At 52.9% G+C, this 20,293-nt stretch overlaps 3 protein-coding genes across 3 annotated transcripts in view; 1 reads left to right on the plus strand and 2 right to left on the minus strand.

The window, feature by feature from the left end:
• Positions 1 to 20,293, plus strand: part of LOC140460964 (uncharacterized) — a 384,505-nt gene that overhangs the window by 233,550 nt on the left and 130,662 nt on the right. The gene's annotated exons all lie outside the window — the stretch shown is intronic.
• LOC140460064 (uncharacterized) overlaps positions 1 to 20,293 on the minus strand; it is a 507,032-nt gene that overhangs the window by 209,282 nt on the left and 277,457 nt on the right. The gene's annotated exons all lie outside the window — the stretch shown is intronic.
• LOC140460983 (uncharacterized) lies at positions 622 to 18,579 on the minus strand. The gene is made up of 3 exons (XM_072555750.1): positions 18,507 to 18,579; positions 16,545 to 17,659; positions 622 to 1,270 (listed from the first exon to the last, which is right to left on the minus strand). The coding sequence occupies exons 2-3, from the start codon at positions 17,406 to 17,408 to the stop codon at positions 680 to 682; spliced, it is 1,455 nt and encodes a 484-aa protein (XP_072411851.1). The 5' UTR covers positions 17,409 to 17,659; positions 18,507 to 18,579; the 3' UTR covers positions 622 to 679.

A 20,293-nucleotide genomic window follows, 5' to 3' on the forward strand; every position in this document is an offset into this window, starting at 1 on the left:
GAGAAGTGAGGGGGGGGGGAGGGGAGAAGTGAGGGGGGGGAGGGGAGAAGTGAGGGGGGGGAGGGGAGGGGAGAAGTGAGGGGGGGAAGGGGAGAAGTGAGGGGGGGGAAGGGGAGAAGTGAGGGGGGGGCGGGGAGAAGTGAGGGGGGGGAAGGGGAGAAGTGAGGGGGGGGAAGGGGAGAAGTGGGGGGGAAGAGGGGGAGAAGTGGGGGGGGAAGAGGGGGAGAAGTGGGGGGGCAGGGAAGAGGGGGAGGAGTGGGGGGGGAAGAGGGGGAGAAGTGGGGGGGGAAGAGGGGGAGAAGTGGGGGGAGAAGAGGGGGAGAAGTGGGGGGGAAGAGGGGGAGAAGTGGGGGGGGAAGAGGGGGAGAAGTGGGGGGGGGAAGAGGGGGAGAAGTGGGGGGGGGAAGAGGGGGAGAAGTGGGGGGGGGAAGAGGGGGAGAAGTGGGGGGGGGAAGAGGGGGAGAAGTGGGGGGGGGAAGAGGGGGAGAAGTGGGGGGGGGAAGAGGGGGAGAAGTGGGGGGGGGGAAGAAGGGGAGGAGTGGGGGGGAGGAGTGGGGGAGAAGTGGGGGGGGGAGTGGGGGGTGGGGGAGAAGTGGGGGGGGGGGGGAGTGGGGGGTGGGGGAGGTGGGGGAGGGGTGAGAGGGGAATCCCTTCACAAGCCCAGAGCAGAGGTGACCGTTCACTCCCCGGTGTGAAGGCACCGGTGTCTCAGTAACTGGGAGGACTGGGTGAAGCCCCGGCCGCAGTCGGGGCAGGTGAAGGGCCGCTCCCCGGTGTGGACCCGCTGGTGCCTCCGCAGATTGGAGGAGGAGGTGAAGCCCTTGCCGCAGGCCGAGCAGGTGAAGGGCCACTCCCCGGTGTGGACCAGCTGGTGGGTCAGCAGGCTGGAGGAGCGGCTGAAGCCCCTGCCGCAGTCGGGGCAGGCGAAGGGCCGCTCCCCGGTGTGGGTGGAGCGGTGCTGCTGCAGGTTGGCCAGGCGGCTGAAGCCCCTGCCGCAGGTCGGGCAGGCGAAGGGCCGCTCCCCGGTGTGGACCGCCCGGTGGTTGCACAGGGCCGAGGAGGCGTTGAAGCCCTTGCCGCAGACCGGGCAGGTGAAGGGCCGCTCCCCGGTGTGGACCCGCCGGTGCTTCTGCAGGTAGGACGGCTGGCGGAAGGCCTTGCCGCACTCGGGGCAGGCGAACGGCTTCTCGCCGGTGTGGAGGCGCTGGTGGGTCACCATGTGGCACAGGTGGGTAAACCCCTCCCCGCAGACGGGGCAGGCGAACGGCCGCTCCCCGGTGTGAACCCGCCGGTGCATCTCCAGGGCAGACGGCACCCGGAAGCCCTTCCCACAGTCCCCGCATTTCCACCGTTTCTCCATCCCGCCGTTGACCCCGTCCTTCTCCATGTGCCAGTGCGAGCCGGACTTTGGTTAACCTCAGGGTCACGCGGGCGGCGCGAAAAACGCAACGCTTTTCGAGTCGGAGTCCCACCGGTTAAGACTCTTTGCGAGTGCTCTTCCGCTCGGGCCTGCGTCCTGGTGATTTTCCCCCGTCACACCGGTTTTTAAAACCGGCAGACGGAACAGTTCAGATATTCCCCCCCCCCCCCCCCCACCCCCCAGCCCCCGTCACTTCTGAATTCCAAAGGAATGGCTTTCAGCTTCAGTGAACCGTCAGAGGTTTGTCTCCAGATCAGCAGCTGCAATGCCCTGTAAAAGCAATTGGAAAAAGTCACTACTGGACGCAATAAATGATTTTCAAAATTAAATTGGATGGACACTCAATGGAAGTATTCTGGGTTAGTGGTGCTGGAAGAGCACAGCAGTTCAGGCAGCATCCAAATAGCTTCGAAATCGACGTTTCGGGCAAAAGCCCTTCATCAGGAGTAAAGGCTGATGAAGGGCTTTTGGCCGAAACGTCGATTTCGAAGCTATTCGGATGCTGCCTGAACTGCTGTGCTCTTCCAGCACCCACTAATCCAGAATCTGGTTTCCAGCATCTGCAGTCATTGTTTTAACTCAATGGAAGTAAACTTGCAATGGGCGGGGGGTGGGGGTAAATGAAATTAATTGGACTGTCCACAGAGGGTTCGCGTTGACTCAAGTTGCTGAACGGACTCCTTACAGTGCTGGAATTAGATTAGATTCCCGACAGAGTGGAAAAGGCCCTTCGGCCCAACAAGTCCACCCCGACCCTCCGAAGCGCCACCCACCCAGACCCATTCCCCTACATCTACCCCTTACCTAACACTACGGGCAATTTAGCACGATCAATTCACCCTAACCTGCACATCTTTGGACTGTGGGAGGAAACCGGAGCACCCGGAGGAAACCCACACAGACACGGGGAGGAGGTGCAAACTCCACACAGACAGTCGCCTGCGGCAGGAATTGAACCCAGGTCTTTAGCGCCATGAGGCAGCAGTGCTAACCACTGTGCCACCGTGCTGCCCGATGACTATCATTAGATATGAATAAAGCGTGATATAACATGACTCGAAATCACATTAAATATGCCTTAGTAGAGAATCATAAATAACGCATTTAATACATTCCTAAACTGGAAAGAGTGCGGATGAAATTTACAAGGATGTTGCCAGGACTCAATGGTTATAGGGAGAGATCGGACAAGCTAGGACTTTTTCCTTTAGATCGTTGTGGTGGGGGGGGGGGGGGGGGAATGCCTGATAGAGGTGTATAAGATCATGAGTTGCATGAACATGGGGAATGCACTCAGTCTTTTTCCCCAGGGTTGGGGTGGTGGAGGGTTGTTTTTCAGACTGGAGGCCTGTGACCCGTGGAGTGCCACAAGGATCAGTGCTGGGCCCTCTACTTTTTGTCATTTACATAAATGATTTGGATGCGAGCATAAGAGGTACAGTTAGTATGTTTGCTGATGACCCCAAAATTGGAGGTGTAGTGGACAGCAAAGAGGGTTACCTCAGATTACAACAGGATCTTGACCAGATGGGCCAGTGGGCTGAGAAGGGGCAGATGGAGTTTAATTCAGATAAATGCGAGGTGCTGCATTTTGGGAAAGCAAATCTTAGCAGGACTTATACACTTAATGGTAAGGTCCTAGGGAGTGTTGCTGAACAAAGAGACCTTGGAGTGCAGGTTCATAGCTCCTTGAAAGTGGAGTCGCAGGTAGATAGGATAGTGAAGAAGGCATTTGGTATGCTTTCCTTTATTGGTCAGAGTATTGAGTACAGGAGTTGGGAGGTCATGTTGCGGCTGTACAGGACATTGGTTAGGCCACTGTTGGAATATTGCGTACAATTCTGGTCTCCTTCCTATTGGAAAGATGTTGTGAAACGTGAAAGAGTTCAGAAAAGATTTACAAGGATGTTGCCAGGGTTGGAGGGTTTGAGCTACAGGCTGGGGCTGTTTTCCCTGGAGCGTCGGAGGCTGAGGGGTGACCTTATAGAGGTTTACAAAATTATGAAGGGCATGGATAGGATAAATAAACAAAGTCTTTTCCCTCGGGTGGGAGAGTCCAGAACTAGAGGGTATAGGCTGAGGGTGAGGGGGGAAAAATATAAAAGAGACTTAAGGGGCAACTTTTTCACACAGAGGGTGGTGCGTGTATGGAATGAGCTGCCAGAGGATGTGGTGGAGGCTGGTACAATTGCAACATTTAAGAGGCATTTGAATGGGTATATGAATAGGAAGGGTTTGGAGGGATATGGGCCAGGTGCTGGCAGGTGGGACTAGGTTGGGGTGGGATATCTGGTCGGGTTGGACCGAAGGGTCTGTTTCCATGCTGTTCACCTCTATGACTGGAGGGCATTAGTTTAAAGTGAGAGAGGGCAAAGAATAAAAGGGAACCCAAGGGGCAACTGTTTTTACACAGAGGGTGGGACACATATGGAACGGGTGTTAGTGGTTGAGGCGCATACATTAACAACATTTAGAACACAGAACATTAGAACATTCCAGCGCAGTACAGGCCCTTCGGCCCTCGATGTTGCGCCGCCCTGTGGAACCAATCTGCAGCCCATCTAACCTACACTATTCCATTTACATCCATATGCCTATCCAATGACCATTTAAATGCCCTTAAAGCTGGGGAGTCTACTATTGTTACAGGCAGGGCGTTCCATGCCCCTACTACTCTCTGAGTAAAGAAACTCCCTCTGACATCTGTCCTGTACCTATTCCCCCTCAATGTAAAGTTATGTCCCCTTGTGCTAGCCATCACCATCTGAGGACAAAGGCTCTCGCTGTCCACCCTGTCTAACCCTCTGATTGTCTTATACGTCTCAATTAGAGTCACCTCTCAACCCTCTTCTCTCCAATCAGCCTCAAATCCCTCAGCCTTTCAAAGGCACTTGGACGAATATGTAGACAGGAAAGATTTCGGAGGAGGTGGGCCATATGCAGGGAAATGGGGTTCGCGTAGGCAGAGATTTTGGTCAGCAGGGACCAGTTTGGGGCCCGAAGCTGTAGGAACTCTATAACCATAAAACGACACTATATTTCTATCTGTGGCTCATTATTTGGCTGTCGCACAGAGTCCCACCCTTGGAGAAGACTTGGCTTTAGCTCGAAGTACGAGGCAAGAGTCCACCCAGACGAGTAAGTGCATCCATAAACGAGGGAGGAAAAATGTGCGACGATACCTTGAAGAGACAGGGACGTAAGCCAACCTTTGCAGAGTCTGCTCCCTCCCTGGATCCGCTCCAAGTGAACAGTGTTTTGCACCCCCTCCCAGGGTGGGGAATGGAAAGGGGGAGACATTGCCTTTGCTCCCAGATGTTGCCCAGAGGGAGAGGGAGAGGGAGAGGGGGTTTCACTCTGAAACTGACAGGGCTACTTCCGCGTTGTGACGTCAACAATGGAGGGGGCGGGGCGGACCGCGGGCCTGCACTGCGCGCGCTCGCTCGCTCCTGAGGAAGGGGACCCAGCCTGCGCCTGCGCTGTCCTTCACCACCCTCCCCCCCCCCCCCACCCCACAAAGCTGTTGGGGGGGGGGGGGGGAATTCAGGTGGAGGATTTGCAAAAAATCCCTTCCCTTCATCCTCCTCCAAGCCACACAGTTTCAGTGCAAACCCCAGCACAGGATTGGGTGGGGGGGGGGTTAATTTTGCAACTGATAATTGCACCCACCGAGAGGTTGCACATGCCAATGAGGTTCCTGCATGCCCAGACACAATGGGGGGTGGGTGTGCAATGGGAAGGGGTGGGTGTGCAGTGTGAGTGGGCAGCACTGCCACAAGGCACCAAACCGGGCTTGTTCTTCACCCCCACCTCCTCACGGTGAACCCCCCCCTTGGCTGGGTGGGAGTGGGCAGAGCTTGGTGGTGATTTCTGGCATGAAAAATAACAATCAGAAACCGGTGGAAGGCCTGTGGCAGAGGTTAAAAGTGAAAGCCGCACAGATGTTAATGGGTGGTTAGCACTGCTGCCCCACAGCGCCAGGGACCCGGGTTCAATTCCCGCCTCAGGCGACTGACTGTGTGGAGTTTGCACGTTCTCCCCGTGTCTGCGTGGGTTTCCTCCGGGTGCTCCGGTTTCCTCCCACGGTCCAAAGATGTGCAGGTTAGGGTGAATTGGTTAGGCTAAATTGCCCCATAGTGTTAGGTGAAGGGGTAAATGTAGGGGAATGGGTCGGGGTGGACTTGTTGGGGTAAAGGGCCTGTTTCCACATTAAGTAATCTAATCTCATGTTGGAATCCAAGGTAGACAAGCAGGAGAACAAATGCAACGGGGAGAAAGTGAGGACTGGAGATCAGAGCTGAAAATGTGTCGCTGGAAAAGCGCAGCAGGTCAGGCAGCATCCGTGGAGACAAAACAGAGTGAACGCTTCAGGTTCATTCGCCCTTCGTCAGTACTGATGGTTAGCGGGGAAAAAGTTGGCTTTTTTTTTAAAAAGGTGCAGAAGATACGGTGGGGGGAAGGAGTAAACTATCAGGCCTAAACAGAGAGAACAACAGTTGGAAAGACCAAGAAATGGATAATGATCAGTCATGGGTGACACGGTGGCACAGTGGTTCGCACAGCTGCCTCACAGCGCCAGAGACCCGGGTTCAATTCCCCCCTCAGGCGACTGACTGTGTGGAGTTTGTACATCCTCCCCTGTGTCTGCGTGGGTTTCCTCCGGGTGCTCCGGTTTCCTCCCACACTCTAAAGGTGAATTGGCCAGGCTAAACTGTCCTATAGTGTTCAGGGACATGTGTGTTCAGTGCATTACTCAGGGGTAAATGCAGGGTAATAGGGGTGGGGGAATGAATCTGGGTGGGTTCAGAAGGTCGGTGCGGAGTTGTTGGGCTGAAGGGCTTGTTTCTACACTGTCCGGATTCCACGAAAACAGTCCCGGCCTATTCAGCCTCTCCCTCGAGCTCAAACCCTCCAACCCTGGCCACGTCCTGGTCTTTATCACGTCGCGCCTGACCCAAAGTGAATTTATCATATGGCAGGCTGTGGAGGGGTCTGAATCGAGGTTTGCTCATCAACAGGAATAAGTCCCTGTGCAGGGGATTCCCCCTTGGAATCATACAGCCCACACCCTGAAGGGGAGCAGTTCTCTCTCTCTCTCTCTCTCTGACCCTCATTTAATTTCACCCTGTCAGTTTCCAGTTCGGTTTCGGTTTCCTGTTTGGGGTCAGACAGAGGCGGGTTTTTCTCCTGAATGGGTGTCAAGGAGAAATGTAAAGTAATTGGGTAGGGGAATGGGTTTGGGGTGGGATACACTTTCGGAGGGTCAGTGCGGACTTGTTGGACCTGTCTCCACACTAAAGGGATTCAATGGGAGAATGACTGGCTATGGAGTGGACATTTAGTGGCTAACACTGGTGTATAATAGCAGACCATGTGATAACCAAAGGCCTGGTGCGTGAGGGGGTTGGGGTAAGGACATGGGCCAAGTGCCTCAACACTTCAGGTTGCTGAACGTGTTATTGAGCCCGGAAGGCCATAGAGTTCCCAAATGGAAAATGAAGTGCTGTTCTTCCAGCTTACACTGAGCTGTGCTAGACCACTGCAGCAAGCCCGAGACTGAGTTGTTGGCCCAGCTCCCACACACTAGGCCTGGTTGTTACACACAACCCGCTGTTAGCCAGTAACAGTGCCCACTGACAGCTATTCACTCTCCTCACCAGATCGTTATCCACTCCGTTCTCTGTTCAATTGTTCTTCTCCCTCTTTGGGCTCGATCTTCCCCGCTCCCATCTCTGGATAATAAAAAAAAATTGCCTTGTTCTGAGGAATTGTCATAGAGGTGTACAGCACAGAAACAGACCCTTCAGTGCAACTTGTCCATACCAACCAAATATCCTAACCTAATCCAGTCCCCATTTGCCAGCACTCGGCCCATATCCCTCCAAACCCTTCCTATTCATATACCCATCCAAATGCCTCTTAAATGTTGCAATTGTACCAGCCTCCACCACTTCCGTTGGCAGCTCATTCCATACCCGTACCACCCTCTGTGTGAAAAAGTTGTCCCTTTTAAATCCTTTCCCCTCTCACCCTAAACCTATGCCCTCAAGTTCTGCACCCCCCCCCCCCCCCCCCCAATCCATCCCAGGGAAAAGACCGTGTCTATTCACCTTATCCATACCCCTCATGATTTTATAAACCTCTATAAGGTCACCCCTCAGCCTCCGACGCTCCAGGGAAAACAGCCCCAGCCTGTTCAGCCTCTCCCTGTAGCTCAAATCATCCAACCCTGGTCACTGAACCCAAAACGTTAGACTCTGATTTCTCTCCACAGCTGCCCAGGCTTTGCAGCAATTTCGGTTTCCCGATTTCCAGTATTCGCAGTTCCTCCCGATTTTATAAATCCAAACACCTCGACTTGACCCGTGAAAATTGACACGGTTTCTCTTAGAAACAAAACACGCTGTACTGTGGTGTTTTGAAATTTGACAATTTCGGTTTTTAATGACCGCGAGAAAATTGCTCTCGTTTAAGTTCGGTGCAGGCACGTGAATTTATTTTTCAGTGGCACAGTGGTTGGCACTGCTGCCTCACAGCGCCAGAGACTGGGGTTCAATTCCTGCCTCAGGCAACTGTCTGTGTGGAGTTTGCACATTAGATTAGATTAGATTAGATTACTAACAGTGGGGAAACAGGCCCTTCGGCCCAACAAGTCCCCACTGACCCACCCAGACCCTACATTTACCCCTTCACCCAGCACTATGGGCAATTTAGCATGGCCAATTCACCTGTCCTGCACATCTTTGAACTGTGGGAGGAAACCGGAGCACCCGGAGGAAACCCACGCAGACACGGGGAGAATGTGCAAACTCAACACAGTCAGTCGCCTGAGGCGGGAATTGAACCCGGGTCTCTGGCGCTGTGAGGCATCAGTGTCTGCATGGGTTTCCTCCCACACTCCAAAAACGTGCAGGTTAGGGTGAATTGGCCATGCTAAATTGTCCGTAGTGTTAGGTTAGGGGTATGGGTGGGTTGCGCTTTGGTATGGACTTATTGGGCCAAAGGGCCTTTTTCCACACTGTAAATAATCTAACCAAACAAGTGAAAACACACCAGATTTTAAGACCAAGCAGCACATTTGTCAACTCTGTGCACGACTTGCTTGCTGTCGGCCACTGGGCTGGGATTTGTCGGAGCAGAGGTTTGCAAGGAGATGGAAACTTTGCTTTTCAGGTTGAGGGAGGGAAGGCTGCTTAGCTCTTGTAAGTCTTTTAAAAGACTTTTGTTGTGAATCCAGTGTGACGTGTTTCATTTTCTCTTGAACCGAAGACTCTTCGTACAAATGTTTTCTGGATGTTCTAAGACCCCTCGACATAACAGCAGCATCTTATGACCTGCCCAGGTGTGCCAGGATACCAGAGTGACAATGAACCGAACATCTCGCATCTTATTCTGTCGTGTAAACTTCAAACTCAAATTGATCATCAGTAACTTATCCCTCCAACCATGAGCCTCGACACAAATAGCAATTTTTAATTCCTGTGTCTAGTTTACACACATGCATTGCGTTACTTAAATGGTTAAGCGTTTAGGATTGCACCAGTGACGTGATAAGCATTTCAGAATGTTTACACAAATCCCTTTATAATTAATGCATAATTTTGTGTTTATTAAAACAAGCCCTCAGGCCGCAATAATTCAGAACTGGGTGAAACAGTTGGAGCCAGGCAACAGTGGTCTAGAAAGAAACAGTACATTCCTATCACATCAGTCATCAGTGTTTATAAAACATTAAACAAAATAAACACTAACTTAACATCATTTTTAAATACGCACGTTATGCTTTCTGGTTTAATTCTGACGATACCTAAAGTTTCTCTGATAAAGACATGTCAAGCTTAAAGTTGTTCAGTTTTAGAGGGTCCTACGTTGTCAAACAGAAGTCTCCTCAGCTCCAACCTCTCTCAAAAAGAGGTAAAATCTCCATTTACCATCTCTTGACTATGAATGCACGTTCCGATGAGTTCGAGCTAACCTGTTGGTTATTTTCTTTTGCAAGAGGACATGCAACAACTCCTGTTGATTCTTCCGTTCATTTCAAAGCAGGCAAACGATTTATAAACTGACACTGGCGTTCCTGATGAAGGGCTTATGCCCGAACCGTCGATTCTCTTGCTCCTCGGATGCTGTCTGACCTGCTGCGCTTTTCCAACGGCTGCACCTTTGACCCTGGATCTCCGCATGGTCAATGGTGATGCTCCCTGTTGTACTCTGCGCACCAGTTCCACGTCCGCTGATTTCTCGCTGCGAACACTGCAAATTGTAACCAAAGCCCTTTTCCCCAGCAAACACACAGACAAACAAGATCTTCCTGAAGTCTCTGTGAGGACGCCAACATTTATTGATGCTTAATTGGTGCGCTTTGCAAAACAGGAGCCTGTACCTTTTCAGACCATCCTAGCTTCGTAACAATTTGCTCAAAAAAAAATAATCAAAACATCTCTGAATTCTGTCCAAAGTGGATTTCAGAAACCAGCCAAAACGCAAAACAAAACCAGGATGTACAGCATGGAAACAGACCCTTCGGCCCAACCTGTCCATGCCGACCAGATATCCCAACCCAATCTAGTCCCACCTGCCAGCACCTGGCCCATATCCCTCCAAACCCTTCCTATTCATATCCCCATCCAAATGCCTCTTAAATGTTGCAATTGTACCAGCCTCCACCACTTCCTCTGGCAGCTCATTCCATACACGTACCACCCTCTGTGTGAAAAAGTTGCCCCTTAGGTCCCTTTTATATCTTTCCCCTCTCACTCTAAACCTATACCCTCTAGTTCTGGACTCCCCAAACTCAGGGAAAAGACTTTGCCTATTTATCCTATCCATGCCCCTCATAATTTTGTAAACCTCTAAGGTCACCCCCCAGCCTCCGACGCTCCAGGGAAAACAGCCCCAGCCTGTTCAGCCTCTCCCTGTAGCTCAGATCCTCCAACCCTGGCAACATCCTTGTCAATCTTTCCTGAACCCTTTCAGGTTTCACAATATCCTTCCAATAGGAAGGAGACCAGAATTGTACGCAATATTCCAAAAGTGGCCAAACCAATGTCCTGTACAGCTGCAATACATCCTCCCAATGCCTATACTCAATGCACTGACCAATAAAGGAAAGAGTTAAAAATCACACAACACCAGGTTATAGTCCGACAGGTTTAATTTGGAAGCACGGGTTTTCAGAGTGCTGCTCCTTCGTCAGGTAACACTAGCTACCCAATGAAGGAGCAGTGCTCCGAAAGCTAGTGCTTCCAATTAAACCTGTTGGACTATAACCTGGTGTTGTGTGATTTTTAATTTCGTCCAACCCAGTCTAACACTGGCGCCTCCACATCATGGCTACTAAGGGAAGCATAACCAAACGCCGCCTTCTCGATCCTATCCACCTGCAACTCCACTTCGAAGGAGCCTTGAACCTGCACTCCAAGGTCTCCTTGTTCAGCAGGACCTTACCATTAAAGGTGTTTAAGCCCTGCTCTGATTTGCCTTTCGAAATGCAGCCCCTCACATTTATCTAAACTAAACAGCTCAGTGGGGCGTCAAGGTGCCCTACAGCACTAGGGATCTGGGTTCGATTCCAGCCTCGGGCGACTGACTGTGTGGAGTTTGCACATTCTCCCTGTTGTCTGCGTGGGTTTCCTCCGGGTGCTCCGGTTTCCTCCCACAGTCCAAAGATGTGCAGGTCAGGGTGAATTGGCCATGCTAAATTGCCCATATAGCAGTATACAAAATCCCATGCAAGGACTGCACAAAACACCACATAGGACAAACAGGAAGACAGCTAACGATCCGTATCCATGAACACCAACTAGCCACGAAACGACACGCCCAGCTATCCTTAGTAGCCACACACACAGATGACAAGCAACATGAATTCGACTGGGACACACTACTATTATAGGACAAGCCAAACAGAGAACAGCCAGGGAATTCCTAGAGGCATGGCACTCATCCACAGATTCAATCAATAAGCACATCGACCTGGACCCAATATACCGACCACTGTAGCGGACAGATGGAACTGACAACTGGAAGCGGCAGATTCAAACCACTACAAATGCCGGAGGAAAGATCACAGAAGCGCTTCACAGGAGGCTCCCAAGCACCTGAGGATGTCACCGAGACAGGGGACGAAACGTCTGCAACACAAATTCCCAGCTTGGCGAACAGAAGCACAACAACGAGCACCCAAGCTACAAATCCTCTGACAAACTTTGAATTGCCCATCGTTTCAGGTGCATTAGTCAGAGGGAAATGGGACTGGGTAGGTTACTCTTCGGAGGGTTGGTGTGGACTGGTTGGGCCGAAGGGCCTGTTCCAATACTGTAGGGAATCTAACCTGATCTAAACTCTGTCTAGGTCAGGGGTCAGACTTGCACCTTTTGACCGACCAGGACATTACGTGCTATTTCAGGAGAGCTAATTCGAAAGTTAGACATTTCATCTACAATGCAAGACAACTATGTTAACTTTCAACTGCATTCAGGGAACATATATTTTGCTCTGAGTAAGTCTATTGAGTTTAACTGCAGCATGGCTGTATTTTTAAACTGGTTCGCTTTCCTCTACAGCTAAGTTTAAACGTTTCATTCATTAGAAGAACCAAAATTAGTGATAGTTCGCATATCCACCCTGAAATTGGGTGGGTAACTCTATTGTGTGTGGTTAAGTTGAACTTTGGGGACAGCCTTTGAGCTGCATATGAAGAAACTGCTTACATGTTGCACTTATCGACTGCTAGATATCGGCTCTTGTTATCTTAACACTTAGCCTTCCAATTGGACATTGCAAAGGTTCACCACCCCCCCCCCCCCCACCCCACCCCTCCCCAAGGGTCAGACCCTCCCTCTCCAGGCACACAGTCTGAATAATTGACGAAGCAAAATTCACTGTCAAATCCCATCAACCCCGAAGATCCCAGCCCACCCTACCTCCCACTCTGTACCCAACCCATCCAAAAACCACAAAACGTCATCACATCTTTAAAAAAACAAAAAAAAATGGACTGCATCGAAAAGTTAAACAACAGGCAACGCTATGACTGTCACACAACACTTTACGGAGCTACATTTCAACTGTAGTTCGTTTGCACTCCCTCATGAGAGTTCACATTAAAAGCTCACAGGACCAAATCAACGGCATGCCACAGCTCTCTGGAATTCAGTGGAATTCTTCCTGGTATCCCTCATGTTTTTTTTTTGGTTTTTTTTTTGAGAAAGGAGACCCTCCCGTGAGCTTCGCCGTCAGATCGCCTTGGCCACGCCCAAATTTTCGGGCTGATCAGTTCGAGCACAGGGTCGCACCCTTTTCTTGCTGAGCTCAGCTGGCTTAAAGGTTAGCAACGCCTCTGGTTCCTGACGGGCTTTACGCTCCCGAGCGCAGACCTGGCTCGCAGCCTCCAGTCCCACGGCTCCTGCTGACTGCAAACTGCCTTCGGTCAGCAAAAGAAAAAAAATACAAACACGACGGGGGCAGTGTTCATTTCGCTATTCTCAACGTCAACTCTGACCCCACGAAAGGTTCGCTTTTCGGGGGGCGGGCACGTCAACTGCCTACTTGGGATTTGGTTCACTGTCTCAATAAGTGTTTCCATTTGTCTATATTTACGAGAATTCTAACCCCAACGAGACATTTACGTGTAAAATCTAAGAATTATGAAATGTGACACATGAAAGCACGGTGAGGAGCATCTCCTGTATCCTCTCTAAGCTCAGAGAAGACTTATACCCCAACCCCCTCCACCCTCCCCGTAACATTCCTCCAGGTGCCAAGAGGAACTTAATGCAGGCGCATTATATGGGGTTGCTCAGTGGTCACAGCGTCAAGGGACTCTGGTTCAATTCCAGCCTAGGGGCAACTGTCCGTGTGGAGTCTACACATGCTCAGCCTGCGTCTGCAAGGGTTTCCTCTGGGTGCTCTGGTTTCCTCCCACAATCCAAAGATATGTAGGTTAGGGTGGATTGGCCATGCTAAATTACCCATAATGTTCAGGGATGTGCAGGTTAGCGTGGATTGGTCAGGCTAAATTACCCATAGTGTAGGACTGGCCAGGCTAAATTGTCCTATAGTATCCAGGGATGTGCAGGTTAGGTGGATTGGCTGTACTAAATTACCCAGAGTGCTCAGGGATGTGTAGGTTAGGGTGCATTGGCTGTACTAAATTACCCAGAGTGCCCAGGGACGTGTAGGTTAGGGTGGATTGGCCATGCTAAATTACCCATAGTGCCCAGGGATGTGTAGGCTAGGTGGGTTAGCCAATGGGAAATGCAGGGTTACGGGCAGAGGTCTGGGGGTGAGGGAGGGTTGGTGTGGGTTGGATGGGCTGAAGGCCTGCTCCTAACACTGCAGGGGTTCGAAGCCTGAGATGACCTGCTTGACGGAAACGATGGGGCAGTGAAAACCCAATGAGACCGTTTGAAAGTGGGAGCATGACAGGAAGGGGTGGGTAAATGGGATGTGGGGAGGGAGGGAACGAGGGAGAGAAAGAGACACAGAAAGAGAGTCACACACAGACACAACTGGCGAAAGTGGGTAAGATTGTGATAGGTTCAGATAAGGTGGAGGAAGAAAAGCTGTTCCCTATTCGCTGATAGGAACAAGGTCAGGGGTGGCCTGAAGTTCAGGGGTTTGAGCAGGAGAGAGAGGGGGGGGGGGGAAAAAGCCGAGGAAGAACAGGTTTACCCAGCAAGCAGCAATATGCTGGAATCCGCTGTCACGAGAGAGAGAGAGAGACAGAGAGAGAGACAGAGAAGGGGAGGTGATCAGATGAACGGCCTCCCTGTGCTGTGCGATCCAAAAGGAGCACGAGCAGCTGCCCCGGTGTTCCTGGCGGTCTGAGGCATCTCCCCTTCGCTCCATTGCTGGTACCACTCTCCCGTCCCATCGGCACCCTCCCGGTGAACGGCCCACCCTCCCACTACACTCAAGCTGCCTCCCCCCCCGGGGGGCTGGAAGAGGACGGAACAGCCCGTTCCGGAGCGGGGCTTGGGATCGCTGCCGATATCCGCGACGTCCTTTCCGAGAAAGGAAAGGAAAGGACAACAGACTGGGGACCACCCGCATCAACGGGAACGACATTTCACCCTCAGACAAGGCTTTGTCGACAGATGTACAGCACGGAAACAGACCCTTCGGTCCAACCCATCCATGCCGACCAGATATCCCACCCCAATCTAGTCCCACCTGCCAGCACCCGGCCCATATCCCTCCAAACCCTTCCTATTCATATACCCATCCAAATGCCTCTTAAATGTTGCAATTGTACCAGCCTCCACCACATCCTCTGGCAGCTCATTCCATACATGTACCACCCTCAGTGTGAAAAAGTTGCCCCTTAGGTCTCTTTTATATCTTTCCCCTCTCACCCTAAACCTATGCCCTCTAGTTCTGGACTCTCCAACCGCAGGGAAAAGACTTTGCCTATTTACCCTATCCATGCCCCTCATAATTTTGTAAACCTCTAAGGTCACCCCTCAGCCTCCGACGCTCCAGGGAAAACAGCCCCAGCCTGTTCAGCCTCTCCCTGTAGCTCAAATCCTCCAAGCCCTGGCAACATCCTTGTAAATCTTTTCTGAACCCTCCCAAGTTTCACAACAGCGGGGAGACCCAGAAGTGGAAAAGACTGAAGGGGGAGTCAGCGGTAAATCTTTTGAAGAGGTTACAAAGGAGAACCCTCTATCTGCAGCAGGAATGACTCCCACAGTAGCAGGTCGAGGTGAACGGCATTTAAGGAGAAGCTGGATACAGACGTCAGGGAGAAAGGAACTGAAGGGAATGCTGCTGGAAGGGAGATGTGTGTAGAGGTTCACATGGATCATAAATACTGAGAGACACCAGTTGAGCTGAAGGAGACTCAATGGGACAGAGAGTGAAATCTTCGATCCACCTGCAAGAGAAGGAGAAACACTAGATTTACCTTCCAGGATTAAGTAAGTAAGTGGATCACTTTCTTGGTCAGAGCACTGAGTATAGGGGTTGGGCGGTCAGGTTGCGTCTGTACAGGACGTTGGTTCGGCCACTTTTGGAACACACAGGAACCTCGATTATCCAAAGGACACATGCAGGGCGTATTTCGGTCGTTCGACGATTAGATTCCCTACAATGTCCACATTCGTCCCAACCAGTCCACACCGACCCTCCGAAGAGTAACCCACCCAGCCCCATTCCCCTCTGACTAATGCACCTATCACTATGGGCAATTTAGCACGGCCAATTCACCCTGACCTGCACATCTTGGTGCTGTGGGAGGAAACCGGAGCACCTGGAGGAAACCCACGCAGACACGGGGAGAATGGGCAAACTCCTCACCTAAGGCTGGAATCAAACCCTGGTCCCTCGTGCTGTGAGGCAGCAGTGCCAACCACTGAGCCACTGTGCTGGTTAACCTAATTCTGATAATCAAACTTCCTCTGTATTATGTGCACTTCTGGTCTTTCAGCAGGATGTTGCAAAACCTGAAAGGGTTCAGAAAAGATTTACAAGGACGTTGCCAGGGTTGGAGGGTTTGAGCTATGGGGATAGGCTGGGGCTGTTTTCCCTGGAGCGTCGGAGGCTGAGGGGTGACTTTAGAGAGGTCTATAAAATCATGAGGGGCGTGGATAGGGATCGACAAAGTCTTTCCCCAGAACTAGAGGGGCATAGGTTTAGGGTGAGGGGGGAAAGATTTAAAAAGGGACCGAAGGGTCAACATTTTCCACACAGAGGGTGGTGTGGTGTGCGTGTGTGTGGAATGAGCTGCCAGAGGAAGTGGTGGAGGCTGGAACAATTACAACATTTGAAAGGCATCCACTTGGGTATCTGCGCAGGAGAGGTTTGGAGGGATATAGGGCCAAATGCTGGCAAAACGAGACTGGCTTAGTTCAGGATATGGAGGAGTTGGACCGAAGGGTCTGCTTCTGTGCTGTACATCTCGACTTCAGGATGAAATGCGCAGTCGGAGGCTTGCGGAGCCAAGAGGGGGGGGTGAGAGCACAGCAACTGCAGTAAACCCTCCACCCTCCCACCGTCAGAAGGAGCAGGGTTCAGCCCTGGCGGGGGCGGGGGGGGTGACTCACAGTGGCTGGCTCCGTCACTTGTGGCCGCGCTGGTGCCGCAGCAGGTGCTGGGACTGGGCGAAGCCCCTCCCGCAGACGGGGCAGGTGAACGGCCTCTCCCCGGTGTGCACCCGGTGGTGAGTCCGCAGGTTGGTCAGCCGGGTGAAGCCCTTGCCGCACACCGAGCAGATGAACGAGCGCTCGCCGCTGTGAAGGCGCCGGTGCGACAGCAGGTTGGAGGAGTCGCTGAAGCCCTTGCCGCACTCGGGGCAGGTGAAGGGCCGCTCCCCGGTGTGGACCCGCTGGTGGATCTGGAGGCCCGAGGAGTGGGGGAAGCCCTTCCCGCAGACCAGGCAAGTGAAGGCCCCCTCCCCGGTGTGGACCTGCTGGTGCCTCAGCAGGGTGGACGAGTGGGGGAAGCCCTTGCCGCAGACCGAGCAGGTGAAGGGCCGCTCCCCGGTGTGGACCCGCTGGTGGGTCAGCAGGTTGGACGACTGGGTGAAGCTCTTGCCGCAGACCGAGCAGCTGAAGGGCCGCTCCCCGGTGTGGACCCGCTGGTGCGAGAACAGGTTGGACGACTGGGTGAAGCCCTTGCCGCAGACCGAGCAGGTGAACGGCCGCTCCCCGGTGTGGACCCGCCGGTGCTTGAGCAGGCTGGACGAGTCGCTGAAGTCCTTCCCGCACTCGGAGCAGGCGAACGGCCGCTCGCCGTTGTGGAGCCGCTGGTGGGACAGCAGGTGGGAGGACTGAGCGAACTCCTTCCCGCACTCGGCGCAGGCGAACGGCCGCTCCCCGGTGTGGAAACGCTGGTGGGTCAGCAGGATGGAGAGGCGGGTGAAGCCCTTCCCGCACACCGAGCAGCTGAACGGCCTCTCCCCGGTGTGGACACGGCGGTGGATCTCCAGCACGGACGGGGAGCGGAATCCTTTCCCGCAATCCCCACACTTCCACGGTTTCTCCATAGCGCGGAATGCCCCCCCCGAGACTTCCTTCCCCCACAGTGGGCAAACTGGCTTCGGCACGTGCCCCTGTGCTTCAGGCAGAGACGATACTTTAAAAGCCTACTGAAACAGACAAAAACTTTCAAAGGATTTTCCCTTTCCAGATTGAAAGAGGGTCGTCTCTCCTGTCCCACGAATCAAGGGGCTCCGTCAGACCTTCACATGGTACTCGGTTGGGGGAGCTCTCCCTGCAAAGCTGCTCTTCTCATATCCTGTGAAAAGGGGGAATTACAAAAGTTATTGCTGCCTGCACACGACAGGAATTCAGAACAGATCATCCCAGTTTCTGTGGAACCTCCCCTCTCATTCCTTAAAACAATGAAGTTACAATATGCAGACGGTGTTGGACTGGGGTGTACAAAGGTTAAAAAAGAAAATCACACATCACCAGGTTGCAGTCCATCAGATTTATTTCGAAGTGTGAGCTTTCAGAGCTCTGCTCCTTCGTCGGGTCGCTCGTAAAACCTACAGGCGAAAGCGAGGACGGCAGATGCTGGGGATCAGGGTGTTGCTGGGAGGGCGCAGCAGGTCAGGCGGCATCCGAGGAGCAGGAGGATCGACGGTTCGGGCACGAGCCCTTCACCAGGAAGGAGGAAAGAACGAGGACACTTTCCTCCTTCCCGAGGAAGGGCTCGTGCCCGAAAGGTCGATCCTCCTGCTCCTCGGATGCTGCCTGACCTGCTGCGCCCTCCCAGCCCCACATTTTCATTGTCTGAAATATTAATAAGTTGCCTGATGAAGGGGGCAGCGCTCTGAAAGCCAGTGCCCTCCCAATTAAACCTGTTGGACTATAACCTGGTGTTGTGTGATCTTTAACTTGGGGGGTAAAAAAAGAAGTTGCAACCCTCCAACCCCACACAGACTTGTCTTCAATTCTCACTCTGCTGTTTCTGATATCACCCACCACCCCCCCCCAGTATTGTCCAGAAAGGGACTTGTTACCTTAAAAAAAGCTGTCAATCTCCATCCCACACACTCTTTAACTCTTGCTGTGCCTAATATCCCACCCCCATGCTCCAGCCCAGTCTGACTGATGCTCATTGACTGAGCCACACTCACCTCTTCCTGGACACAGGGACCTCACAGACCAACACAGCTCCCATAACCCCCCCCACCCCTCCTCCGCAACGGCGCATGTGCAGGAGCAACCGGTCACGTGATCTGGGGGGGGGGTGAAAACAGTCGTCGTCGTCACAAAGGCCGCGCGTTGATTGGACGGAACCCCCTGCCCGTGCGGCGTTCCAGCCTTTCCCATTGGCCAACCGCGCCGCGCGTCACGCGGCGGCGGCGGTCGTGGTGACGCCCACCCCCAACCCACTCGGGGAGGGATGACCAATGGGGAGCCTGGGAGGACCGGAAGGAAGGCTGGTCCTCCTACCAATCAGAGCACCCCCCCCCCCTCAGTGTCTGAATGCGGAAGTTGGATCATGAGCTCCTGTTGCTGCTCCTCTCTCTCTCTGAATGAAGATTGAGCTTCACCCCAGACTGCAACTTCCTTCCTCTCTCCAACATCTGTGAGTACAACACACTTTTCTCAACCCTCCTATTACATTTCTTTTCTCATTTTGGGGTGAGACTATTGGTTTGGAGGAAGTGAAGTGAAAGGAGGTGATCTCTCTCTCTCTCTGGAATTGCGGGGGGGAGGTGGTGAAGGGTGCTGAGAAATAAATAGGAAGGTGGGGGTGATGGTGACAGGTTGGTGGAGCAGATAGGTGGGAAGGAAGATGGACAGGTGGGACAGTTCAAGGGGTTGGAGCTGGGGTAAGGTGGGGGGTGGGGTGGGGTGGGGTGGGTGGCGGGCGTAGGGAATGTGAGGAAACTGGTGAAATCGACATTTTGATGCCATGTGGTTGCAGGGTCCTAGGCCACCTGATGCCTGGAGGAAGAACGCCTCACCTTCTGCATTGGGACCCTCCAACCATACGGGATCAATATTGATTTCGCCAATTTCCTCACCTCTTTTCCCCCCCCCCCCCCCCCCCCCCCACCTCATCCCAGATACAACCCTCTAACTTGGGGCCGCTCTTTTGAACTGTCCCACCTGTCCATCTTCTGGATTAGTGGTGCCGGAAGAGCACAGCAGTTCAGGCAGCATCCAAGGAGCTTCGAAATCGACGTTTCGGGCAAAAGCCCTTCATCAGGAATAAAGGCAGTGAGTTTGAAGCGTGGAGAGATAAGCGAGAGGAGGGTGAGGGTGGGGAGAAAGTAGCATAGAGTACAATGGGTGAGTGGGGGAGGGGATGAAGGTGATAGGTCAGGGAGGAGAGGGTGGAGTGGATAGGTAGAAAAGGAGATAGGCAGGTAGGACAAGTCCGTACAAGTCATGGGGACAGTACTGAGCTGGAAGTTTGGAACTAGGGTGAGGTGGGGGAAGGGGAAATGAGGAAACTGTTGAAGTCCACATTGATGCCCTGGGGTTGAAGTGTTCCAAGGCGGAAGATGAGGCGTTCTTCCTCCAGGCATCTGGTGGTGAGGGAGCGGCGGTGAAGGAGACCCAGGACCTCCATGTCCTCGGCAGAGTGGGAGGGGGAGTTGAAATGTTGGGTCACAGGGCGGTTTGGTTGATTGGTGCGGGTGCCTCGGAGATGTTCCCTAAAGCGCTCTGCTAGGAGGCGCCCAGTCTCCCCAATGTAGAGGAGACCGCATCTGTCCCTGCCTTCCCATCTATCTGCTCCACCATCCTCTCTGACCTGTCCCCTTCTTCCCCTGCCTTCATCTACCTGTAGCATTCTCAGCTACCTTTCCTCCAGTCCCACCTCCCTCCCATTTATCTCTCAGCCCCTTTAGACCCACCCCCGCATTCCTAATCACAGGGTTATGCCCAAAACGTCAAATCTGCTCCTCAG

This window comes from Chiloscyllium punctatum, chromosome 36 (assembly GCF_047496795.1).
Source record: "Chiloscyllium punctatum isolate Juve2018m chromosome 36, sChiPun1.3, whole genome shotgun sequence".
NCBI lineage: Eukaryota > Metazoa > Chordata > Chondrichthyes > Orectolobiformes > Hemiscylliidae > Chiloscyllium > Chiloscyllium punctatum.